This window comes from Perissodus microlepis, chromosome 16 (genome assembly GCF_051167445.1).
Source record: "Perissodus microlepis isolate ML-2025 ecotype Zambia chromosome 16, ASM5116744v1, whole genome shotgun sequence".
NCBI classification, from domain to species: domain Eukaryota; kingdom Metazoa; phylum Chordata; class Actinopteri; order Cichliformes; family Cichlidae; genus Perissodus; species Perissodus microlepis.
In genome coordinates this window covers 4,848,449-4,875,587 of record NC_140476.1, presented here as the reverse complement: position 1 = coordinate 4,875,587, position 27,139 = coordinate 4,848,449, and the positions used below count along the sequence as shown (strand labels likewise).

General features: G+C 39.5%; 1 protein-coding gene across 6 annotated transcripts in view; it reads right to left on the bottom strand.

The window, feature by feature from the left end:
• Positions 1-26,405, bottom strand: part of spegb (striated muscle enriched protein kinase b) — a 39,622-nt gene extending 13,217 nt beyond the window's left edge. For 2 of the 6 annotated variants that reach the window (XM_084907923.1, XM_084907924.1), the window contains exons 1-29: positions 25,432-26,405; positions 16,007-16,093; positions 15,494-15,560; positions 13,773-15,316; positions 13,487-13,630; positions 13,203-13,385; positions 12,083-12,249; positions 11,742-11,830; positions 10,784-10,959; positions 10,280-10,540; positions 10,016-10,174; positions 9,260-9,449; positions 8,923-9,152; positions 8,228-8,347; positions 7,910-8,014; positions 6,378-6,584; positions 6,173-6,296; positions 5,639-5,811; positions 4,862-4,974; positions 4,519-4,687; positions 4,337-4,433; positions 4,031-4,231; positions 2,448-2,505; positions 2,266-2,343; positions 1,966-2,138; positions 882-908; positions 602-754; positions 190-232; positions 31-99 (exon numbers count right to left, since the gene is read on the bottom strand). In XM_084907923.1, the coding sequence (XP_084764049.1) occupies positions 31-99; positions 190-232; positions 602-754; positions 882-908; positions 1,966-2,138; positions 2,266-2,343; positions 2,448-2,505; positions 4,031-4,231; positions 4,337-4,433; positions 4,519-4,687; positions 4,862-4,974; positions 5,639-5,811; positions 6,173-6,296; positions 6,378-6,584; positions 7,910-8,014; positions 8,228-8,347; positions 8,923-9,152; positions 9,260-9,449; positions 10,016-10,174; positions 10,280-10,540; positions 10,784-10,959; positions 11,742-11,830; positions 12,083-12,249; positions 13,203-13,385; positions 13,487-13,630; positions 13,773-15,316; positions 15,494-15,560; positions 16,007-16,093; positions 25,432-25,849 (5,625 nt within the window). In that variant the 5' untranslated portion in view covers positions 25,850-26,405. Of the gene's footprint in view, positions 1-30; positions 100-189; positions 233-601; positions 755-881; positions 909-1,965; positions 2,139-2,265; positions 2,344-2,447; positions 2,506-4,030; positions 4,232-4,336; positions 4,434-4,518; positions 4,688-4,861; positions 4,975-5,638; positions 5,812-6,172; positions 6,297-6,377; positions 6,585-7,909; positions 8,015-8,227; positions 8,348-8,922; positions 9,153-9,259; positions 9,450-10,015; positions 10,175-10,279; positions 10,541-10,783; positions 10,960-11,741; positions 11,831-12,082; positions 12,250-13,202; positions 13,386-13,486; positions 13,631-13,772; positions 15,317-15,493; positions 15,561-16,006; positions 16,094-19,455; positions 20,164-25,431 lie in introns of those variants that run through there. The other 4 variants (XM_084907925.1, XM_084907926.1, XM_084907927.1 and 1 more) reach the window with 3 other exon arrangements.
• Positions 26,406-27,139: the final 734 nt, after the last annotated feature.

Below are 27,139 nucleotides of genomic sequence, written 5' to 3'. Positions count from 1 at the left end.
GCAGTAATAAAGAATTACAACCCATCTCACCTGCCACCTCCTGCGAGATACAAATTTCTTTAAGGCCTCTGTACTTATGGCCTTCCCCTTACTAAGGGTCTGTACAATAAATGGACATGAAATTTAAAACAAATAAATGAGAAATGGGACTTTACTAAGAATTGCCAAATGGATATCACTTATTCATACCTTGAACCAGGGGTGTCTGAGACATTCCTGGGTGTCTGGTCGTCTAAAATGATAAAAACAAATATGAAAACTGAAAATAAATAAATCTGCAATAGGCTATGTGATAAATAAGTATCAGACAAAATTCTGGAAATACTGAAACAAAAATCTTTGATTTTAATTTTATTAAATTCAAGCTCAGTATAGTGAATAAAAATAATATGTAATGACAAATCTTTATACTTCTGATCATCAACTCAGTGTTGTTGACTTGGATATGACTGTTTTCATAAATTATTATATTTGATGTATGACATTCGATGATACATAATAACTAATGACAGTTATCCATCAATTCAGGATTTTACTGTGGTTGACACATAACTGCAAGTATTGAAACTTGGACTAAAAGAGATACAGCGGTGTTACTCACAGTCTGTCAGCCACCAGCAGCTTTATGATGAACCCTTTAGCTTCTCGGCAAAGATCAGCAAACATGCTCTCCTCAAAAGCCACGTTATAGTTTCTGATGTTCAGTACAGAGCTGCGATCATTCTCGCCAGCAAATGGAGATACACCGGTGAGACTGACAAGAGAAATAATAGCATTATAAATAACAAACTTAATAAGAAACTTAGATGTAGTCCTGACCAACACACTGAAAAAGGTTTTTAGCATTAAGGAAAATTGAAACTAATAAAAAATGTGCTTACCACAGATATGCTATTACTCCAGCAGGCCTAGAAAAGTAAAGAAAAAATACAGTGTTTAAAATCAGGACATTAACAAATATTTGTAAGTACTGTATTTTAAAGCTTTTCTACTGTGATAGTCAGATTAGGGAAAACAGTGGAATGGCAAAATTACTGGAACCACCATGATCTTATTGGCTTTGAAACTGCTTTGGGACCAGGTGTACAACTACTCACATACAGCTGCTGTCTTAAAAGCAAAACAAAACAGCAATAAGAAAGAATCAGTCAGCCCTCAATCTGCTATTAGTTTGCAATTGCATTTAATTTCCAGCTTGACTGCATTCAATGTGTTTGTGCTAACTTGACAAACAACTGTGATAAATCATCCAAAACTGCTAAACTGTTGCAGTCAACATAGACAGAAAGTCCCAGTAGGAAATTCAATTCAGATTTCTCCCAGAACCTCATAAATGTGAAACAAAAATGTAAAAATTCCTTCACAAATAGTGATTTAGTTGTTGCAGGATGGCAACAAAATGACGTAGGGAATTGGCAACTTTGTTTTTTTTTTGTTTTGTTTTTTTAATTTACTGTTTTAAATAAAATATAGGGTTCAAAAGCAAGGCAGAGTTGGGGTCTTATATAGAAAATAAAACCAGAATAAAACCAGCTGGCAACCTGTTGAGCGTAGTCCGCTGTTGCAAGAAGACGCGTCACAGACAAGTTGCACTCATCAGTACAGACAGTCTCAGATCAACTGAAATGTGTTGACAAAGTGTCTATTTTTTTTAAAACTAGATAGCTGCTATTTGCAAACCTTTGGCCATCTGTTAGAGAGGGATATCAGTTAGCCTGAGTCGGACTGTGATTGCTTGGAGACAGGTTGCTACCCACCAGGACAGATATAAGTGGTTGACCAGAGACTGAGGGCGTTGCACGTTCAGCCTCTGGGCGACCAGCTGGTCACTGCAACTAATTGCAACTGAGTTTCAACAAAAAATAAATACATAACAAATCAGTGCAATCATTGGGCTACCTCTGATTTCCACTAATCGCATGGAAGGTTCTGTCCTATTTTTAGTGTAGTGTGACTGAGTCATACCATATATCTGTTGCTTTTGACACGGGGCTCTGATTGACAATTTCTGGTGCAACAAATTCTGGTGTGCCATATTTGCAGTATTGAGCTTCATCAGGTGTGATCTCCACCGCGTTGCCAAAATCACAGAGTCGGATTTGATCACCATGGGGGTCCGCCATGAGGATGTTTTCAGGCTGATGAGAGAATTAGGAAATAATATCTAACCCATTGTCTGCTATGAAAGAGCAACTGATCATTTAAAAATAACCTTCTGACACACAAGATGATGGAAGAATAGACTGAGTACTCTTATTTATCTACCTTGATGTCCAGGTGTATGATGTTCGAATGATGAAGGTAGTCCAATCCTTCAAGAAGTTGTCTAATACATGAACGAACCTGATGGTCCAAAAAACAAAAAAAAACAGAAGATTTTTTTGATCAGATAATAAGAAAATATAGATAAAAGTAGTATTTACTTAGTGAAAAATTGGGATCCTTACATCAGACTCCATTACTGTAGATTTTCTTGTAAATTTGTCAAGCAGCTCCTCGTGGCATCTTTAACGATCAGTTAAGGCATTTCTTTTTGTTAAATTAAAAGCTCTTTGCAACAAATGATTTATTATGTTATAACCAGTGTTGGGCAAGTTACTTTGAAAAAGTGATTAATTATAGTTACTAGGTACTTTTTCAGAAAAGTAACTGAGTTAGTAACTAAGTTACAAGATTCTAAAAGTAATTAATTACTTAAAAAGTAACTATTGTGTTACTTAAAAAAAAAATGTTTAACCCTCTGGGGTCCAGGGTATAATTGGCTATTTTTGACTACTTTTGATGTTTCCTCCACATTTCACCTTTAAAAACTATTTCCTTTGCCTTGTTTGGTATCATCCATTTCAGCACAACCTCACGTGTCTGAATTTACAGTTATGTTTTCATTTTGACGTACTGTATTAACACAACTGATCTAGAATCAGACAAAAAGCATAAAATCCAAGTAGAAAAAAGTTCTATTTTTTACTGTAACAACCACAAACATGTTTATTGAATCATATTTCATAACTTTAAATGCAAATATAAATTGTCAATTTTAAAATGCACAAGTTTTGCAAACAACAAAGTTATTTGCAGCCATTTACCTTTTACCCTTTTTTCTTTATAACCATTTCAAACTATTTACAGAACAATCAGCTGTTCTGCATTCAATTAAGATGTCACACAAATTATTTGTGCCACTCCAAATATTTTTGTCCACTATAAAGGAGAACATCACAGCCTGATACTTGCAGGTCTGACAGCAACAGGTGTATCACTCCTGTTTCTACCTGGAGACAGCAGTCACCTCATTGTTCTGACACACAACACAAAACTATCCACAACACTACACACTAACTACACAAGACGACACCTTAACTACACACTCCAAACACGCTAAACGTCACAAATCTCTCACATCTCAAAACTCGCTCTCTCTCTTTTTCTGCTCTCTCGCCGCGTATATATTGTTTATCATAACTCTGGTTTTACGTGGCCTATCAACACAATTTAAAAACTGGTATATATCACCTTGTTGCTTTGTCATCTTAAAGTGGTCATGTGATTGGCTTACCACGACTATTATACTCTTCCTCAGTCAAACAGCAGCACTCATGCGATTGTTTTGCCCCCTTAGCTCCAGGTGTTGTGCCAGAAAGCGATTGCCGCCCGCGGGAGCGCGCGCAGCTGCTTAAAGCTGTAGCGCCCAAATTACTTATAGCTACTTCCGTGCAACTGATATAAGATGCGGTAAGCTGAACACAGCTTCAACCGTCTGTTTGTTGAAAAATAGTAACGCGACCACACCGCATTTTCTTGTTAGTAATGGTAACGGAGTTGTAACGATAGGAATAGTAATTAGTTAGATTACTCGTTACTGAAAAAAGTAACGCCGCTGGTAACGCCGTTACCAGTTATTCCCATCACTGGTTATAACACATTCAATATTAAAATGTTCTTTTAACATAAACCTGGTATATTATACTAAGGCTAACTGAGTACTCAGCATCAGAAGGTTTGTTTTATGACTGCTTTAAAATGTGGATACATTTCAGTGATGATGACAACAGCATTCTTCTTCTCAAAGGCATCATGAAAGTAAAGCACTCTCTCGTGGTCCAGCTTGGAAAGCAGCTTCATCTCTCTCAGAGCGGATGTCTTCTTCTTGGCCCGCGTGGAAATAAACTTTGCAGCGTGCTCCATCTTGTCTGCCTTCTGGGTCGCACGTTTCACATAGGAAAAAGCACCTCTGGAGAAACAGTTCATCAGTTTCATAATTTCTTAATAGTTGAAAAAAGACAAGTCAAGTAACAGTGCACGTCAGCTGTGGCATCTTTTCTTAAAACCGATTTACCTTCTAATTTCCTTGTGGATGTCATAGTAATCAGTCAGTCGGCGCATTTTCCTTAGAATAGTTTCCTCATCGTCGATGGGATCTTCTTTACTTTTAGCTACAGCAAAGATAAAAGATTAAATGAGTTCCATCAATTTGTTCATTCAAGAGCCTTTGACACCTCAGACAGACTGGCTTCTTACCTTCATGAACGGTGAGTTCAGCTTTACAGGATACAGATCCGGCTAAGTTCCTTGCTGTGCAGGTGTAAACCCCGGAGTCTTCCGGACGAGCATTTAGAACCACCAGGGAGCATTCATTATCATCGTACACAAACGTGTAATGACTGCTCTCTGACAGCAGGATATCATTCTGAAAGCAAATATGCTACGTTTTACAGCGGGTCGTCTTGCGTTTGCTAAAAACTCCCTAAAAACACTTATGGTTATTTCCCATTTCACTAATTTAGTTAACAGCACAGAGAAACCAGTAAAGAATAACTAGTCATGCAGGGCCATTGTATTAAACACTATAATGGATGGAAACCTTGAACCACAAGATGTCAGGGATGGGTTTGCCCTCCACAACCACAGCAAAGCGAGGGGTATCCCCGGCACAAACATCCAAATCTTCCATAATGGTCTCAAATGTTGGTGGAGCTGTAATGACAGTACAAAGTTAAATTAATTTTGAGGCAATTATTTGCAGTTATTTTGTACTTAGTCTCCAAATATGTCCATCACTAGAATTCTGAAAGCAGATGTCAGAGATGATCTGACTGAGAAACTGAGGGACTACTCATGCTGATACAGCAGAGATCTGGACTCACAGTAGGTCCACCCTAAAGTACACTTCATCCTCCTTTTTGACACTAGTTCAGATCATTATCATGTTGTAGACCTGATGAATCAACACCAGTGAATAAACTCATAAGGAAAGGGTTTATTGAGGTCATGGAAAACCAGAGTGGTCAGAGCCCAGAGTCATTTTTCCAGTGACTTCTTGTCAAACACAAAGTAACCATGTCATAATAATACACTGCTTTTCCATTTATTTTACTGAGACCATAAACAAAATTAGCATCATGTGGTAAAAATGATACTTGAAACTAGTTATTATAAACATAAACTCTAAAGGGAACATGTTAACTGAAGTCATAGGTCTAGCAATCTATTTTCCTTAATTCTAAACAATCTGACTTCTTTTTGAAACAGTCGCCCCCTGCTGGCCATTAGAGAGACTGCATTTCAACAAAAGCTTTGCTTTTAAACCCAGAGACTATGTTCATAATTTATATGCACACAGTCTACCTGAAATCTATACCTGCCATCTCCACAATGAATTTGCAGCTGTCACTGCCATACTTATTGGAGGCCACAAACTCCATCTCTCCAATGTCAGCGCTCTTCACTTTCAGCAGCTTCAGCGTGTGCTGGTCGTCATCTGGCATTGTCATCTCATATAGGCCTGGCTTGTTGGCCAGGACCACTCCTCTCCTGGGAACAAAAGCATTTTCAGTCAGGTCAGATACTTATAGGAAGGAGGGCAGCAGAGTGTCACTGAGTCAGGACATAATAATAGACTTTTTTTAACTGCTCTGGAATCCTGGATAATCACTAGGAATAAAGCAGCTGCCTCTTTGCATACTGTCATACTGTATTTATGCTTCCCAGTAACAGTACATATATCCTGTTATATACTAAGTCAGAAAGGGGACAAACGGCACTAGATTCTCTCATGTGACAGGAATATGTTTGAATTTTTTTTCTTTAGTGAAATTAAAGTAAAACTCATTCATTTCCTTGAGTTTCTCTTTTTCTAAAAACAACAAAATGAAGTGTATTGACAGAAACTAACCTTTTCCAGATGACTGAAGCATTAACATGATTGAGTGTCATCGAGATAGTGACCGACTGGTTTTCCATCACATATACAGTTTCTGGCTTATCGATAATCACTGGAGCCTCCTGCACATAAGGACCTGAAGACATAATCCACAGAGGTAATATTTAACAGATTTGTTCTGGATGGATGGATGGATGATCTATAAAGTCAAACCTACCTCTGTCCAGGAGCTGCACTGGGTCAGTAGCTGGTGAGGGCTTGCTGAAAGCCTTGGAGGTGATGGTGAGTACCCTGAAAGCATAGCGCACACCTTTGGAGAGTGTTGTGATGGTGTAAGTTGTCTCCTTCAGGCCTGAAGCTATGATGATCCACTGGATGGAGCCTAAGGCTTGCTGTTGGATGGCGTACATCAAAGAGCTGGGATCTGGAAGAAAAAAAAAAGACTTTTGATTCAAAATGCTTTGGGTCAATGATTCCTTTTTATATCACACAGTATATGAAGTAAGTACATAGAGTACAGTATGTCAGTATGTTATTTTTAGCATTTATTCTTGATGTTTTTTCATAATGAAATCTGCTGCTTGTTTCAGTGTCCCAGCTGTAAAACCAGAGATGAGTAAGTCTTACCCAGAAATGAAAGAACACATCACACTCACAGCCTGGCCATTTGTCAAACATTTTGTTTTCTTTCATTCTGACACATTTGGGACTACAATTTACAAAATGAATATTGTGAAAACTTAAACTTAAATAATAAAATAAATAAATCAGTAAAATCATTAAGTAAAAAATAGCTTAGCTTAATAGCTTATCCCACATAACCTTTTCCCTTCTCCTATTTTATTTTTATGTTTTATGATTTTGTAAACTGCCTGTTTTTATGCTTGCTTTGTTCTGCTGTGTACAGTGTCCTTGAGTGTTCTGAAAGGCACTTTTAAATAAAATGTATTATTATTATTATTATTAAGACAGAAAAGTAGCAAATGAGACCATAAACACATCATGTAAATCTTATACTGAGGTCATAAAACAGAGAAACTGAGAAATGGGATAATTTGCTCATAGTCTTTTAGACCAGCAGCCCCCAACCTTTTTTGCACCACCGAACATTTATGTCCGACAATATTTTCATGGACCGGCCTTTAAGGTGTCGCGGATAAATACAACAAAATAAAACCGGTACCGGTACCAAATAAAAAAAAAGATTTATTCATAACACAAGGAAAAAGAGCGAGGGAAACCGAGTTAATGATAAAAACGATTGCAAAAAAATAATGCTTAAAACCGATAAAAACCCTGAAAACCATAAATTTCACAACCGAGCCTCAACTCTCGCAGCTCGGTACCAAACGACTCACGGCCCAGTACCGGTCCGTGGCCCGGGGGTTGGGGACCACTGTTTTAGACAACCCAGTGTTTTTTTTGGAACCAGAACTGTTGCCCTCTGCTGGACATTAGAAAGAATGCACTGGCTTCACTTTTTAGACCTAGAAGCAAGGTCCATCATTTACATTCAGTCTATGATCAAATGCCCTCAGCTCAGATCTGTTCCATGTTGAAAGGGATAGATTACAATCTGTCAGACTTTCATGGAAAGATGAGATAGACACAAAGATATTAAAATGCATGCCTGAAAGGGACCTTAGAGAATGTTCTGCATTAAATGTGTAAAACAATAAATAACTTAAGAATTAGGAATATATTGTTTTGTCTCTTGAATATAGCATATGTGACAATGTTTTTGCTTACCAATGGAAGGGTCCAGCCTCCTTGGTTTCTTCCAGCTCAAGGTGATGGTTTTGCCAGTAATGGATTCTATGACTGGAGTCCCATCAGGTGGGTCAGGGAGGATGTCTGAAAATGACAGTGGATTTAGGCAGCTGTATTTTTCTCTGGTGTGGTGCGGCATGAGGCAGCATCAATCTATAAGGTGTACTTGAGTACGGTTGTGTAATCAAAACATGTTTCTTTCTCCAGAGCGTTCAATTCAGTTCAATTTTTATTTATATAGCATCAAATCAGAATGAGAGTTTCCTCAAAGCACTTGAGGAAGAAGAAAAAAATTACCTGTAACGTAGAGATGAGCATAGCAGGTGGCCTTCCCAACTTTGTTAGAGATGACACTCTTGTAGACACCACCGTGGGCATGGCACACAGAGCGGATGACCAGGCTGTGAACATCACGAACTGCAACAGGAGAAAGCGGCTTGGCTTACTCGGTTTTACACGACACAGACGAGGAAGACTGAGGCAGTGTGGATTCATTCAGGGGTGTAAGTGCTCAGTGTAGCAGCTATAGAATAACGACACTCTCTGTATTTAATTAAACCCTGATCTCACAATGAAATTCTGTGTGCTTTTGCTCCACGCAACAAGAAAGAGGACAGCACCCTCGTTTTTGAAAATTGCTCTTTGTAGATTAAAGGTAGTTGAAATGATTTGCTGCTGAAGCACAGAAGTAACTGTCGCAATGATCCTGGCAATGAAGAAGCAAACAGGGCAAAAAGGGAATGATAAAATCACTACCTCAATAAAGAAGTCTTTGGTTCAGATTATTACTGCTAGATCAGTAATAAACAAAAACTATCTGGTTATTATACCTGCTTAATACAAGCAGTTCTTTTTTAAATGAAGTAATAAAACATATATATATATTTGTTTGAGTTTGCAGAAATGAAAATTATACATAAAGGAATTTGAAATAAATTACAAAGGATGGAAATAAATATCAGATGAATATAAATCCATTCTGCAAAACTTACACTGTGTCATCTTTCTGTCCTCTGTGCTTTCAATCCTCTTTCCATTGTGGAACCAGGCGATAGTTGGATACGGCAAACCAGCCACTTTGCATTTGAGCACAGCCTCTTTTCCCTCAATCACATCCAGGTCATAAAGGGGTTTGATGAAGTCAGGCATGGTGAAACGCTCCACCTCATTCTCTGGGACCTCTGGCTCTTCAGGTATGGAGGGCATTTTCTCCAATTTAGCCCTGAAGTGATGAGAAGAAGAATTGGATAGGTAACAATGAACACCACTGGGAGCTCAAGCGGAATTTCAAAAAGCACGCATGATCCAGAGAAAATCAAACACTCTTACATCTGTGAGGAGATGGCTGGACGTGGCTCCTGTATGTAAAGTTCAGCAGAGCTCTCTGCCTCGCCGTGACTGTTATGGGCTCTGACAGTGTAAAAGCCCTCATCATCGCTGGTCACATGAGAAATGACGAGAGAATGGCGGCCACCCTCCTGAAGAATACGAATGTCCTCACTTTCTGTAAGTAAATGATCTAAAGGAAAAAGGAAAACATATCCATATGGAATTTATATTGGAGGAGCACAGCTAAGCTAAGCTAGAAGTTTACCCAGTAAAACTTTAAAGATAAGTGATTGAGCAGAGATAATTAAAAACACCAAATGACAAAGAATGCAAAAGTCAGTAAGAGACTTTGTGTTTATAATTAATTAGATGTTCCAAAAAAGTTTCACTTTTTGCTTGCTATTAAGCGACAATTTCATTAAAACTTGACAGTTGATTTTATATCTGATTTACCATCAGGTTGAAAAATAAGGCTAAAATCGTCAGTTGGCAGTGAAATTCAGTGATACAAAGAAAAAAGAGAACACTCCAACAATCACATGACCCCTGTGAGCAAGCACTTTGGTGACAGTGGAGGGAAAAACTCTCTTTTAACAGGAAGAAACCTCTGGCAGAACCAGGCTCAGGGAGGGGCGGGGCCATCTGCTGCGACCAGTTAGGGTGAAATGAAGTCAGGGGTTATTGCACTGCCCACAGAAGGAGTGTGTGTATAAGTGACAGCGTCATCAACCTAGAGGAGTGTAAGTATGTTCCTACCAAAGTGGCTCCAGGTGACTTTAGGAGGTGGCGTCCCACTGACTTTGCAGTCAAATCGAGCGTTGCGCCCCTCAATTACTTCCAAAACATCCAAATTGCGAGTAAAGAGAGGTTCGAGGGAGGGGATGACTTTGAGTTTGCCACATGAGGTCACTTCCTCTAAAAAATGAAAAAAATATCTCTTAATTAGAAAGGAGTTGGAAGTGATAAATATACTTCTTCAAGTTTTGCATCATACATGTGGGATATATCCTTGACACTTACCTTTAGCTGTGCTGAGTTTGCACATGTATGTTCCGCTATCATCTTCATGTACAGAGTTAAGCAGCAGGCGACACTTTCTTCCATCAAAGTGCATTTTACAGTTGAGCAGTGCTGGCTGGATCAGTTTCCCATCTGCAAGCCAGTCCACATCCGTGTCCTTTGGTCCAATGACGTGACACTCAAACAAAACAGTCTCTCCAGCCTTGGCTGTGATGTCCCTGACTGCCCGGATAACTGCGAGACCTGGCTCCACTGGTGGTGCTGGATATAAATAAAGTACATTTTCTGAAGAGTGCTGTTAAGTGATACAAAAACGGTGATGTTGTGAAGTAGTTCCAGCCCTCTGTGTATGTTTTTATTCACGTGGAACTATGGTAAAGGAATTGGAGGCATTTCATTACAATGTAGAACAAAATTACTTCCCCAAAACTGACACGGACATAATTAATCGGTGAACAAGAGCGAAATGTCGATGCATTCTTAAACAAGCAGAAAAACACATACCTTTCACCTCCAGTTTTGCTTCACACTGCTTCGTCCCATACTCATTAATAATCCTACAAATGTAAATCCCAGAGTCCGACTTCACTGCCGACTTGATTGTCATTTCAAAGGCGCCATCCTTCATCTCACGTACAATGTGACGTGGGCCTGTTTTTACCGTCACTCTGTCCCTCAGCCTACAAGAGCACATGGGACCAATTGTTTCTATATTTTTCAACAAGAGGTAAATTACTCATACACTGTATTTCAGTTTTTCAATAAAGGATGGTCAAGCACACGTTTTGTCCCACCACATTAGGGGGTGGAATACATTTTCTGCTATTGTCTCTTTAGATTCATGACTAACTCTTATGACAAAACCTGCATGAATGACTCAGCCGTTTATTGTCAGCTACATTAAAAAATAAGACTGGCATTATTAGCCGTAATGTTAAATTTAGCATTAAAAGAACCCCACAAAAAGACCAAAAGCAGTATGTAATTTTTTTTAACTGTTGTGCTGTCACTTTTCTATTAAAACACATTTACAGAGAGTGCTATTTTCAATTTAATCATATATTTGGATACCAACATTTATTTCCTTTTTTGTGCTTTACTTTGATATAACTTTTGCATTTGCAGCTATATGAGACTAACTTAAAACCAACTACAGTGACTACTCTTATGAAGAAAAGTATCACCAAGTTAAAGTTGCAACAGGAAAAGGAAATGATCTCATCTCTACATCTTAAGATCACTTCACTGATTAAGCATGGGGGTATGCAAAAGCATCACATGCAATAAAAAAATCAATTTAAAAGTTTTGACTTTAAAACTTTAAGTTTCCACCTCCTTTAATGAATTAAAGGACCATGCTCAAAAACAAACTATGCATTCATGTTTCCTCATGGTTTGTGCTGTCCATATCTTATGGAAGCAATGAGTTTAAGTAGACTGATGAAGTGAGGGGGGGACCTACCAATACAGCATAGGTTTGGGTTGTCCACTTATTCGGACAGACATGGTGACTTCCTGTCCCTCAATGACAGCTTGATCACTCATTGTTACCTGTTTAAAATTTAATGCAAGTTAGACGCTTAGAGATGCATTTCACCTGTAAGTTTTATGAGAGATGTGTTGATGGAGTGACCACACAGCAGATAATACATTTATTAAGGGAAAATTAATATTGATAGAATGCTTAGTATGGAACATATTTCCATGCAGTATTGTTGCCACTGTTCGATTAACATACTATGGTCACACTAAAGGGCAAAGTTAATTAAGTAGATTTATCCAATGAACCCTGCACAGTCTCACCAAGAATGCAGGGGGTTTCCTAAAATGTGTGTCAATAGTTCGCCTTGGCTCTGGCCCTCCAAAGTCCATGACTTCTTCCATGGGGCTGAGATACTCTTCATCAGATGTAATAGGGCTGCTGATATCCATAGGAACACCCAAGTTTCCCTTTGGTTCCTGCACAGAATCTGCAAAGCCAAAAATTGTACTATTATAATCATTGTCATACCTTGATACCTTTTTTAACAATCAAGTCCCATTTATACATTTTATTTTGTCTTTGATTTTTTTTTTTTTTTTTTACTGAGAGCAAACCTGAATGAGTACATGGGGATTTAAAAGAGTTCACATATTGAATAAAACATCCCTCCTGTTTAAAACACATTTAGAATCTAAGATGCCAAATGTGAAATCTAAACAATGGTGGATTCACAGTGAGTGGAGCCACTGAGCCTCATTGGGCACTTTATAGGTTCAATTTTGCCTCTGAGTTGCCATGGTAACTATAAGTGAGGTTATTCAGCTGGAATATATGGCGCACACATTTCGCTGAGAGAGATAATGACAAGGGAGCCAGGAGAGAAATACAATGCCAACGTGGGAAGAGACTACGAGATGATTTTTAAGACGACAAAAATGGCCTCTGAAAATGAATACTGTAAACTGGAAATTACTGCTTAGTACATTTACCATTTTTTTGATTAGGCTGCATATTATACTAGTGTAGGGGGAGTGATAAATGTCCTGTTCAATTTCTGAGCGACTACAATAAAAGTTTAATATAATAACTGACGTGGCCTTTCTGTGTGGAGTTTGTATAATCGTCCAATAGCTGTGTTGGTTTTCTCCAGATATTCTGGCTTCCTGTCACAGTTCGAAGAAATGCATGTTAGTTTAATCAGGTGATTCTGAATTGGCTTTAAATGTGGATGAGAGAATGAATAGTTGTGTCTGTGTTAGCACTGTGATGGACGGGCAACCTGTCCAGAGTGTACCCCACTACTTGCCCATTGTCCACCTAGATAGGCTGCATGCTTCGTTGGGTAAGAGATTATGGGTGTATGTATAGATATGGATGTTCCTTAAGCCTCAGTCAGACAGGCCTGTGCGATGGTTTTGGTCTCCCAAAACATAAACTTACCTGCTTTAACTATAAGAGTGGCACTGCTTGAAGCTCTTCCCATCTGATTAACAGCAGTTACACAGTATCTTCCCCCATCACTTATTTTAGCTGATTTGATCAGAAGACTATGTCGTTCACCCTCCACTTTGACTGCATAATTTGCAATCCCAGTGACCTCAGTGTTGTCTTTAGTCCAGGTGACTTAAACAGAGAAGAAAACAAAATAAATCCACCTCTCCATCAACTGATTCAAAGTTACCTTTAAGGGTTTTGCTGTTGAAATATAAATTACAACAAATTACCTTCAGGACTAGGGGTTCCAGCAATTATAGTTCTTAGCAGTACATCTGCACCAGCAGATGCTACAGTATCCTGGAGGGGAAACTCAAACACAGGAGCCTCCATGGGGTCTTCTCCGGCAGACACATAAGAATCATCTGAAGAATCTGCACATTTTAACAAGAGACAAACCTAAAGTGATTTTTGTTCCTTTGCTCAAATTACAAAAATGACACTAGAGGACAGAGAAAGTCACTTTATTAAACATTACCACAAAAAAGCTTACAAAAGAAACAGAACAAATCTAACCTAACTCTGGAGACAGGGGTCGTGTACGACGGTTCTTTCCTCTGGACTTTTGCTGTTGTCCCTCTTTGGCACCAGCACGCTTCTGTTTAGGCTCACTTGTGCTTACAGGAACATCCTCTTCCATTTTTTCATCTTCAACAATAATTGTAGGTACCTTAATCTTAGAGATTGGTTTAGAAAGTTCCACTTCCATTTTCTCCTCTGTTGGAGAGCTTGGTGATATTCTTGGGGGTTTTGAAGGGGCAAGATCTTGCACAATGATGGGCCTTTTTTGTACCAGAGGACTCTCAGGTCTGTTTTCAATTTTTCTTACTGCAAATTCTATTGGTGTCTTTCTCCCCGAAGTCTCATCCTTTTGCGATGTTTGTACAGGAGACTCTTGGATGTGTGGGGATTCTTGCATTCGAGATACCCTTTGTACAAGAGGACTCGGTGGCCTTCGTTCAACTTTGCGCAATGTCATCTCTGTAACATTTCTGCTTGGTGAATCTTCCCTGTGTTGATTATATATTGCTGGTGATGATGATCGTTGAATAATTTCTGTAACTGGACTGACTCTATTGAATTCTCTCACCGATCGTTGTCCTGGTAAGTCAGATAACTGCATTGACTCTGGGGTGCCTACAACTTCTCCAACTCTACTAACTGGTACAGCTGTTAAACCAGTGTCTGCTGTCTTTTGAGGTTGAGATTTCTGCTCTTGTTGTGTTTGCTGCTGTTGCTGCATCGGTTGCTTACTTAGTTCCCTTTCTCTCTGTTCTTTTGCCCACTGGACTCGTTCCCTTTCTTGGAGTTTTTGCAGGACCTGAGGAGGAATAGGTTCAATTTTCCTAAAAGGCTGGCGCTGCTTGACCTTCAGGGTTAGCTGTTCAGTTGAAAACGATTTCTTCAGATGAGGTTTACCAACAAGCTTTTTAATGCGTTGGAGCTCCTCAGTGAACTTGTTTTCAATGTCCTGAACTTTTTGAGAGTAGCGAGGTTTCTCTTCCAGCGAAGCTGCTCTCTGTTTAAACATAGACCTTCGTTCAGCAGCATCTTCTTTTAGAGCTTCCCTAAGATCTTCCCTTGAACTTTCTCTAGAGATACCCAAATGGCTTCCTCCATCATCTGAATCTACAGATCCAGCCCGATTGAACCCTGCCCAGGATCTTCCCGAAATGGAACCTTCTGGAATATCAAGACTCCGTCTCCGCTCCTCTAAGTCACGGACCTTCTCAAAAACCTTTGAACTAGCCCTTGTAAGCTTTGGAGAGGGTCTAAGAGTAAATTCTTTCTTGGAATATTCACTCAGTGGAGTCTGTGGTCGGGAATCTTGGGTGTTACTTTGGGACACAGATTTTGGCTGCTTAACCTTTTCTTCAAACTCCCCGGGCACGGTGTCTTGGTATTCAGTTGGCACAACGATTTTCTTCCGCAAGCTAAGAGGAGTAGTTGAACCAGAGCGACTTGGCATTGGAGAGGTGGAGGTGCGTTTGACCAGTCTTGGAGATGGGGGTGGGAGAACTTGTGTGGGAGATTCTCTTGAAAAATCCTCAGACTGGCTCCTGAAATAGAGGATGTGAGGAAAAATCTGTTAAAATCAGGAAGCTGTTGCTAATTTACAACCTTACTCATTACTGTGTTTTAGCACTGAATTCAAGTCCAGTAGTATAGTTAACACACAAAGTTCTTTTTACTGTAATTGTTGGGGTTACCATCAGTGCTGTATGTTTTTTACTTGCCTGTTAGAGTGATCTTCATGTCCATGTGTTTTACTGACATCCTCAGCACATTTTTCCATCACTGTGTCTCGTGTGAAAGAAGAGATGCATTAACACATTTGTATGGCAAAACTTCTAGGTCAGGTATTCATGTTCAAATCTCCACCAAATAATATTTCTATGTAAACACTGGATGAAGTGATTTGCTGTATCACTGCAGGCTCTGCCATCTGTATAGAACACTGCTGGTAACTACTGTGGAGGACTGAGGTTCTTAAAAGACAGTTATTTCCCTGATCAGACATGCAAGGACAGCAAAAGAGTGAAGGACAGAAAGATGCTGGCCAATACCTCCAACACAAAACCCAATGGAAATGAAAACTGTATTATTTCTCATTAGGTTCATGTGATTGCCTTCAGCTCCATTTTCTTTCTTGTTGTTGGTGCTACTATCTTACAACCTCATAGCAGGTCTCAGTACCATCCTGTAAGCACTGATGCAAATTAATGATTGAAATCAGAAACAGTTCATACCTGCAGGCACAGCCTGGTCCTCAACATCCCCGCTATCTTCTTTGGTCTCATATTGGTCTCCACCTTCATCTTCTGTTGTTTCAGAATCTGAAATAAATAAAACAAAATAAATGGAAAAAATGGAAAATTACTTGTGATGTAATCACATTTCAACTAGACCAGTTTGTGAAGAACATTATTTGGTGAGAAAATAAAAGTGCATTTGAAAGCATACTTGTAAAAAAGCAGAAAATAAAAGTTAAGGACAATCTAAAACTATTTACTAAATGAAGCATGGCACCATCTGTGATTTTGTTTGGCAACAATGGAAAACTGTCTTTCTGCAGTGGAAACAAAAGATGTAACAGACAGAGGACAGGATATCGTCACTATTACCTTATCATGTTCAGTTGACTTTATGGAGATGCTTGGTGAAAGAAACTGAAGTGATTTTCCTGACCCCCTTTTGGGGGTGAAGTGGGGGGGGCTAACAATCAGAATCAGAATACTTTCTTTATACCAAAGGAAATTATGTAATGCCACTGAAATTTTCTGTGGCACTTAACTGAATTTCATAATATATGTAGTTGTTCTACTTGATGAGTTAACACCCCCAGGGTCTCATTAGCACAGCTAAGCTGAATATACTAAATTTGTTACAGCTGAATTGTTGCTGAGTCTTGTCACCCATAATTACTTCAACGACATCAGCAAATTTATTTCAAGGAAGGGAATACAAGAAGAAAAGAACTACAAGTGTGTTCATACTTTCAGCAGAAATGTATCCTCTTTAAACCTAAAAAACTGTCCCAGCTGTACTATCTGATAAATATGACTGTTCTTCACAGGCTGAGAGAAAATTCAGTCATTGGTAGGACTCAAAATAGAAAGCAGTATTGAGTCACTGGCATCCCAGCAGCTCTCATGAGGTGTTTGCTTCACAGTAGGTGGAACCACTTATAAAAAAAAAATTAAATAAATAAATAACAGAAGCTATCTCTTGTTCTCTTGCAGTAAAAGAACACAACAGGGTAACGCTGGCCACAATGGAAATGGTGGAAAAATGTTTTCAAAAACAGGCTTGTTTGAAATCAGCAGACAAAAAAAAGTCAGCTATAAACTACACAGAAAAGCTTAGAGCCCTACTCACAGCTATTGAATCTATATTTAGCTACACTGCACATTCATGCAATATTAATATCACATAACATAATTTTACATTTCAAAGTAAAACACTTTCACACAGACACAACATTGTACAGAGTATTATTACACAGTATAACATCATATTTCTCAGTGTGACACATTATTTTTCCAAAGCAGTCATTCGAATCAGCTGATTTTGTCCAAGACTAAATTACTGAAAATTTACACAAACATACATTAAATAATTGAAAATTTATTGCGTGCCCTTTACGTCAACTAACTTTCTCATGTGATGCTTGTTTAGGCTTGAATTAATAAATAAATAAAACTATATGGTTTGTTAGGTCTAGGGAAACATAATAACAGGGTGCAAATATGGACTTCCTTTTTTGTGAAATACATGTTCCTGTATCCTTTGGAGAAGCTCTACTGACAATGTAAGTATTACATTTTTTTCCTGTATTAATTTCAATAACAATTCATCGACTATGACTTTGGTCCTTTGTAGACATTCCAGGTTTGAGGAGCTCAGGTAACATTAATGTATTTGTACTCTGTCGTTATATTAAGCAATGCTATCCTTCTCTTTGACACTTTAATCGCCACCTCAAAGTTGAGAAATACAACTTCAGCACCTGTCCTCTTTGATATATTGCAAGGCAATCATCATTCTTCACAACACTAAAATTTACCATCCCTCTATCCACCCATCCTCTTCCACTTATCCATAAAATATACCCCAAAATGACAAAACACAGAAATGATATTTAGCCATTTTATGGTATCAGTGTATGTGTTGTACCATTATCATTCAGTCTTAATCTTGGGACAGTACAATGAGGTCTCAGATTCACTTTTCTGTGCTTCTTCTTCTTCCCAAGTTAATTAACTTATTTTCAATTCGCCTCGTTCATTTGATAAGTGCCACCATGAAGAGTCATTATGCAGTGACTCCAGTAAGTCACTTATGTTTTAATTAAATATAACTGAATGAATGTGAATTATAATCGTGATATTTTTATCACGAAAATATACTCCAGTATCATTTTTTTTGCATTCCTTATAAAACTAGCTTGTAGTATAAAATTAGTATGTCATAATATCTTGTTTGAAGTCAAGGTGGAGCAGTGATGTCTTTCTATGTTGGCTCTGCGGTGGACTAGCAACCTCTCCTCTGTGCCTCTTACCCAATATCTACTGTGAACCTACGTTAGATGATAGACAAATGAATAAGCCGAGGAAGTCCCTGATTGGTTGCACATGAGAAGCAGACAATATTAAATCCCTGCTGACAGTGATTTTATAACTCTTTTAATAACTGACAGTTAATAACACTGTGACTGACTGCATGGGGTATTATCAATCATGCTGTAGTCTCAGAACAGTACAGTACATGAGCCTGTCACTCAGAAAAAAAAAAACAGTGCTTAACTTACAGTTTCCAAAATCCAATTTAATAATTGTCAAGAATACTTTTAGTGTCACTGTGAAATCTGTTAGAGGAGGTAGAATATAAATGATTGTCTGGGCAGGGGTGTCACCAGGGGGGGCCAGCAGGCATCCCCAAAAAACTGCTGGCCCTCCCACTGCCCCTTTTTCAGCAAGACCCTATGTTGGTAATAGTTTAAATAAATGTGCGCACAAGAGAGAGGAAGACACCCTACAATGAGTTGAAACATAAACTTGTTATTTCTTCCTGCATATATGATGTTTGTCATTCGTATTGTGTCACTTCGTATGTCCCTCATCATTTGACATCATCACCCCCTCCCCTCCGCTGCGCCCCTGCACTGTTCTGTTTTTGGTGTGCCACCCCAATATTTTTAGTGGCCCCCTAATGGCCACCCAAGCATCTGGGTTACAGTTGCTACCGGTTTGCTGGTGCACAAATAGACATAAAAGTGCACACCAAATAACACCAAAGAGCCCTTAAGTATAACAAGTAGTTCTGGAAGTTTCCTCTCAACATCGCAGTACTGCACGGAAGAATTTTAGTGAAACTTTTAGTGAGACTCTTCTGTAGTTTTCTGAAGTTCAAAGCTACAGAAGAGCTTTGAGGTTGACTGAGTTTCTAGTTGGTTATAGCTCACAGTAACACTGCTCCTTCTCAATTAAGGACTTGCAGAGTGAGCTCTGTTAAGCAGCACCATTGCCTCTGCCACTGTCAGCTGAAACAACAGTGTGGTCAGTTCAACAGTAATATTTATAAAATGTTGGTGTCAGCATTTTAAATGAAATATTTTACGGCGCTTTAATGCTCTATTCACAGATGAAGGTTAAATCACTGCAGGAAGAAGAGAAAGATAAATTGAAATAGCACTTGCCTGTTTTGTTCTTTGGTCTGAATGTTTTTTCATAGCCACTGCTGGTATGTCCTCGACAGGTATTTTTTGTCTTGGCTTACACACAGCAGCAGGGTATTCCCCGAGATACACTGGGGGCTCCGAGCCATTACTACATGCCTAACTGAGCAAATTTTCTAAGAAAACATGAGCAATTTCTATTAAAAAAAGAGACTGAACTTATTACATATTGTAACTCTCCTAACATGCAGACAAAAGCTCCTCACTAAAACGGAAAGAAAAATGAAAAGAAAAGGCACTTTGGTCCATTACGTAACAAGTCAGAGTCTCAGCAGCTCTTGTGAGAGAATCCGTTTCTGAAAAGCACAGAGCACAGACCTCCGTCCGCAGGTGGAAATGTCTGTTGAATGCATATCATGCACTCTGAGGGAGCCCCCCCTGTCCACACAATAGCCAGCGACAGCGTAAGCATCTTCCCCCGCTGCGTTCCACCCCACAGGCAGTGCACACCGATAGGCAGAAAAACCAGTGGGAGTGATCCAGCCCTCTTGAGATCAGTGTTCTACAGCACTGGTTGACATTTTTCATGTTTCCCTTCCTCCCCATGTGTCTGTGCCTTTTTCATCAACGGGTATAATGAGCCGATGTTGTGTTGTTGGAAGAGAGGGGGAGAATCGCCGCAACAGCTAAAAGGGACCTCCTCACTCCTCTGCATTGCTGGAGCACTGTTCGAGCTCACAGAAAATGTGTTAGCCTACTGGCTGCTTTAACTGACTGCACAAGCTTTGCTCACTGCTAGAGATTGTTGTTTTTCCACATGACAATTTCAACTGCTCATAATACTTTGTTTTGACGTAATAATTACAGTTAATATTCTATCTTTAGTACAGTTTGAATCAATTGAAACAATACCTGCTTGCACAGTAGAATAAATCAGTACACAGAAACATGCTTAAAATAACATTTCAGTTCACACATGGTTACACAGTACTCTCGGCAAAATGACAGTGTGAGAGTGCAGAATAAAGTCTATATTACTAAGATAATAGTTCATATAATTACTAATGATTGCAGATCACAAATGCAAAGCAAATGTAGTGAGCACTTTCATTATTGGAGCCACCTCGGGCTTAATTACATGGTCTGTTGATTATGTAACCTCAGGCCTTTTCGTTTCCTTGGCAGCTGAATATCATGTGTGACTTCGACGTTAACCTCACGCTCTAATGACATGAAATCATGGGCCGCTTTGCTTTTACACTTGCTGTGTGCTACAACAGCTCATTCTAGAATAGTTATGTAAATGTACAGTCACCAGTCACTTTGTTAGCTACACATGTTCACGTGTTTGTTAACGCAAATATCTAATCAGCCAATCACATGGCAGCAACTCAGTGCTTACTGAAGTTCAAACTGTGCATCAGGATGGGGTAAAAGGTTATTTAAGTGACTGAAGATGGCACGGTTGTTTAATTTTCCCCCATGTAACCATGTCTGGCATTCACAGAGAGCAGATATCCAGTAAGAGGCAGATCTCTGGGCAAAGTACCCTGTTGATGCCAGAGGCCAGAGTAAAACAGCCAGACTGTTTTGAGCTGATGAGAAGGAGGCTCTTTTCTGCACCAACATGTGCAGAAGAACACACAACATCTGTTTATGTTTATAAAAGAAAAAATATTGGAGAGCGTATCGGTTTTGGGGTTTTCAAATAATCAAATATTGGTTGGTCTTTACTCTTAGTCATTATATTCAGTTTGTCATCTGGAATTCAGATTTAGAAAACTGTCACTAGTACATATCCAAGGCCATGTGACCAGCACCGTTAGTAACCAGCTTATTTAAGCTCTTTTCATAATGTGTGGATTCCTAATGGTTGCTAAGTTCTTTTGCTTATCCATCACTTCACCTTTTTCTGTTCAAACATGGAAATCACAGTTTCATTATATTTCATAGCCTGGATTATGTATTCACTGAATTATGGTTTGTAGCTGTGTTTGGTTTTTGACTCTTGAAAAATCTTTAAAGGGTGCACTATGGACTCTATATTTTTGCACATTGCAGTGAAATCCAGAGAGCTAGCTATTTGTTTATGTTTAAAGCTTCAATTCTTTGTTTCCATTAACTTCAATTTTCACATGTATAGAAAATTTAAACTACAAAAATTCACCTCCTGGATGTTTTAATTTGATATTTACTTGTGACCATATTGTTCGTGTTAATACTGCTCATACTTGGACTGTGTATAAAATGAGTCAACTGTAATTAATATTTGGTAAAAGCCTTTTTATCAGACAGAATAGTTATGAGATCATTTTCAGAACACACTTTAGAAGATGGTCACTGGTCTCTGAGACCCTTAATAATTAAAGACCTGGGACAAAAATCAGCATTTGTGCATATTTACGTCTCGTGATGCCCTTCTGTATTTCTTATGGGCTGGATGGAAACAAGACATCACTGACACACTCAAAAACTCCGACCAAACAGACTCCAATACTCTAAACCATTTACAGCTCATATAAACCCCTTACCTGTCCTTCTGTCCATTGAAAAACACAATAATTTGTTGATGTACTTATGAAGCAACACGGCGCTGTAGGGGATTTCCACAGTGTAACTGTGGCTCCACCTGTTCACTCACATTCAAGGTCTAGGAGGAAGACAACACGGTGAGGAAACTATCCAAACATACTGGAAAGAGGCCACCGTCACACTCTGTGGCGACAGCTAATGTTCCCAGATGTAGGCAGTGCCAAGCAGTATCATTTAAGCTTCAGACAGGCACTACACCTTTCTAAATCAAATCACTATCAGCCAGTGACCAAAGTGATTCACTCACCTTGTGTTTTTAGTGTTTTTCCTGCTTCCTGAGACATAAATCAAAATGAAAGCTAATGTTCTGTATCTGCTGGATGTGTCAAAGAGCAACTGTTTGGCTGCTTTACTGTCATAAAAGGTGATAATAGATGTGTGTTGTGTATAAAATAGCAAAAATAGAAAATAAAGAACGCTGCAAATATTTCGAGCATCTTTCAGCTTATTGTTTGGTTTCATAGCAAAGGTGTAAAGAACCAAAAAGCTTTGATACAACCTGCCTGGCACCAAATGACCAAGTTAGCAACTAGCAGCTAAGAGTCAGATGTTTCACACTGGAGATGGCAATGACTAAGCTAATAGGAGCTTAATAGCAGGTGGCCAGAAATACACAAATCAATGCTATTGTGGCCCCGTGTCTGGATGTGTAAATATGCAGCTACTGAATAAATACAATAAATCAACTGCCTAATTAAAGGCAAAAACTAAATAAGGAAAAAGGCATGACATCATTCAGCATGTGGCAGACAGTTTTTTGGTTGTATATTTAGATGATGTGGATTCAAACGCGTACCTTTTCCTGATCAGTGTGCGTGTGTTGGTGGGTCATGCAGGGCTGGGCTAAAATTAGCAGTGATGTCTTCCTGTGTAACAGGAGAGACGCTGGCCTGCTAACATCAGAAAAATCTAAGGCCTGGCACATTCCATTGTATAAATAACTAGGGAGAGTTGGTGGACAAGGGGGGCGGGACAGAGAGACATTTTCAAAGACGGAGGAAGAAGTGGGAGAGGGAGAGAAAGAGAGAGGGAAAAGGTTCAGGCCGGATCATTGAGTGATGGGACAGCTGTAGACTACGAACATGGTGGAGAAGAAGAGAGCTGAATCAAAGTGAAGGTTAAAATGGAGCGACAAATGAAAACTTCCCAGCATAAAAAGCCCAGCAGCACAGGACTTGTTTAGTCCTCACAGGCTGTAAATGCTGACAAAGCTCTGGTCCAGCTAACGGTTCCACAATTGTTAAACTGATCACATGGAACATGAACATTCATGTGAATATTGTGTTGCCAGCTTACATGAAAGCACATTTTTTGCAATGTGATTGCTGTAAACATTGTCATACTGTATCATGTGATAGGGATGAAATAGGACTTCTGCATTATGGTCATTATTTATCGCTAAATGTGTTGGTTTCTCTGATACATACAGTTTGTTAATGAAGTGTTGACACTGGTCTGTTTTTTCTGCGATATATCGTATGATGTTGCAGATTAATGTGCGGTTTCTGGATTTTTAAAGCGAAAGGCCAATTATATTTTTTCCAAAAATCAAACAGAAATTGAGACTCAACCAAGACTTGTTTAGTTTAACAGCCTGGTTGTGAGATCCTGTTGCGCAGTTTTGTGCATCTTTTTGTGGACAGTGTCCAAGCATTCAATATTTATGTAGGAAAGGAAATGTTATACGCTGCAGTATTTTTTTGCTGCCTACACTACAAACAATTCTTGTGATCAGCTGTCCAGTTTGCAGACTTCACCACTCTTTTAGAACCCATTTTTTTGTCCTAGGCTTGCACAATCCCTCTTGTTCTTTGATACCAGGAAAGACTGTTATATAAGGACCCAGTCCCTTTTCCCACCAGAAAACACTTTCAATCTTCCAAACTTTACTGATGTTCAAGTGAGTACACTGTATCTAGGAGAGATGGTCCTGACATCTTTGTTCACGTAAATGCATGCCACATGTAATATATTCTAACAGCAGGAAAGGGCAGTTAGAAACTTAGGCAAGAGTTTCCCTACACACTGGTGCTGAGCACTGCAGAACAATGACAAATGCTGGGGCTGATATATGAAGGGCAAATTTGAGGAGCCTCTAATGCCATTTTTCAAAGCAGCTGAGGTGGTCAAAGCACTCAGGTGAGCTGAATTTAGATCAGTGCCGGGGATGACAAGAAGCATGAGAAGAGGTTTTTGTTGATAAGAATGCATTGCACCGGCCTTCGGAGCGTCTCCAGTTAGACATTGAGGAATCTAACTGTAATGCATTCTCAGGGACTCACCTCAGCTAAATCGGTCAAAAGCAGCGGTTGGCTTAAGAGTGGTTTATTTTCAGCATGCATGGTGGAAATTCAGCTTTTCCACTACATGCTTTTCTCAAACAACAATGCACCACACAGGAAGACTATACTTGTATCTGACTGCACGCTTCAGCAGGACAGAACATAGAAGAAAAACAATATGCTTTGCAAGCACACACTGCATTTGTGTGCTGTTTGTGCGTATAAGTTTATTCTTTATTATCTGATTTTGCGATTATATTTTAAGTGTTTTGCCTCACCCTCAGCTTGGATCACAGTGCCACGCACTGACCTTGAGTGAAATGATAATGATATAAACTGATTTAACATTGAAAGGAACGGTGAGCTATAATAATGATCTTGTGATAATGAAGCCTATGGAGCAACTTGCATCCTGTTTGGGATATTAACTGCAACTCCAACCCTGGTGGAATAGATTCACAGACTGATCAGCGGCTGCTCTAGCACGTCATCCCTGTCCTTGTGTACATGTGCAAAACATGGATGTATACGATGACTGACACTTCACCACCAGCAGTGAAAAATTGTTGAAGCTTTGACTTGTCACGGGCAGCACGTAGCAACAAGTTTGTAGCTAGATTTGTTGGCTTCCATTAAAAATAACTTTCAGACATTTGCTTCTGCCACTAGTCGTGCATCAATACATGCAGCTACATTTTTAAAAGCTGCATGGACACATTTGAGATTGATTTTTAGCAAATGCAGTTGCTATTTTGCTCTCCATGTGCGCTGTTTAGCTGCAGACTGGTCAGAGGAAGATGGTCTATAATCAGACTGCAAATGGAAATCATGAAAGCTTCTTGTCATGAAAACCTTGTCCTTTGCTTTCATATTCTGCATATTCATTTGCAGATGGTTGTTTATAGAGATTACTGATATTCTAAAGGCTCAGGAACCAATCAAGCACCATAGTGGACTTTTAAGGGAAAACTGGAGTGTTTTTTCCAATTAATTTGAAAGTTACTTTTGGAAAAGTGTGGTATAAAATATGTTTTAGTGGATTTTCACATGTCAAAACCTGCAAAGTGAATCCAGAAAAAGCTACATTCAGTCTGAAGTAAAACTTTAGACAGATGGATATTACCTTCACCCAGATCCAGTACAGCAAGCACAGCGCTGCTCCGAGCCTCTCCCAGGTGATTGTTGGCAATGCAGGTGTAGAGACCAGCATCACTCGGTTTGCAATCCCTAATCCATAGCCCTCCGTACTCTTGGTTCTCCATGTTGAGGAGTTCATCGTTATGGTACCAATATAGGGAAGGCTGTGGATCTCCAGCCACAGTCACCTTCAGACGGATGTCACAGCCTGTCCCCACGGCAGCGTTCCTCATTTTCCGTGTAAAAACCGGCGGGGTTGGGGTGTGGTAACCAGGTCCTTGAGGTTCCGGGACAACTTGGTCTGGGCTCGCTTTGGACCGTTTTGGGGGGATGATGGGACTTGGTGGTGCCCCTGCTTCATCTGCCCCTTTTTTCAGGGTCATTTGCACCTCAGCTTTTCTCATGGCTAAAACTTTATGATTATATCACTACCTGGGCCTTGTCTTAGCAAGCCGTAGTCATGCCTTAAAAGGGCATTAGAGGCTACAGGTTACACACATACATTACAGCTAACATGGCGTTCATGTTTTTGAACATTGGAGAGATAAATTCATTTTACTTTTACTTTAGAAACACGTCTATAACATTAAGTGCTCCTTGAATTGCTGTTCTCTAACCGCAGCTGTTGTTTGAAGAAGAAAAAGAAATTGTTGATCACCAGGTAATTAAGCAGATAGAGATAGCTGCCGCTCTCCTGCCTGAAGGTATTTTTAGGGCAAGACCTACTGGATCATGTTGCATTAACGGCTCCCTGGACTTGTCTGTTAGAAGTGACGGTTGCTTCTCCCCCTTCTTTTCGTGGTCTTCTCTGACTTTTCAAACTTTTGTAACCAGTTCCCAGAAGTGTGTAACGCATTCACTCAGCATTGTGTGAAAGTCTTCAGTGAGATTCCTCTTTATTCCTGGTGGCCTTGAGAGTTTTTCTTGGTTGGCTTCTGGTTGAATGGAAGCATCAAGTCCTCTCCGGCGAGTCACACAGTGCCCCCCCCCCTCCGACCTTATCCCATGAGTTAAACCGCCCCACTCATGATCTCCCCTTAGCTCTACCAGTCAGGGGAAATGACAGTCACAGCCCAGCAAGTCTTAGAACGACAGCTGCACGCTGAACCGTCTGACCACTCACTGCTGGGCTCCCGCCCCCTTGTAATTTTTAGCCAACCTGAGGTCAGTAGAACATGTGAGATGGCGCAACACTTGGTACACCAGAGGGACGTGGTCTGCATGGGGCATATGCTTAATTTCTAAGTCACAGAGTCTGACATTGCCCCCCCCCTCTATTATGTGTAAGGTGTCAAATTTCATGTGTATCATTCAAAACAAATTTATCATTGGAATAATTATGTGAGGCAACAGCTGGACCATTGAAACAAATATTTTAGGAATCCTTAAGTATTTAGTAGCAAAGGTAGCTGAGGTGGCGTCAGAGGTGCTAACCTGTTGGCTGATGTTGGCTGGTATGTCGCATAATCCCCCCCCAAAAAACGTAGCAAAACAGTGCACATTGTTTTCAGAAACCATAGATCATATATTAAAAAAATATTAGCATGAGTGTTAATGTTGCATAGCTTGCCCTCCAGTTGGCACTTCCAACACACAGCACTTTGCAACATCTAGTTAAGGTAGACCTTAAACAGTCAATTTATCACGGTCACAAATGTTAGGTCACAAGAAAAAATATCTGTGGGTTTATCAGA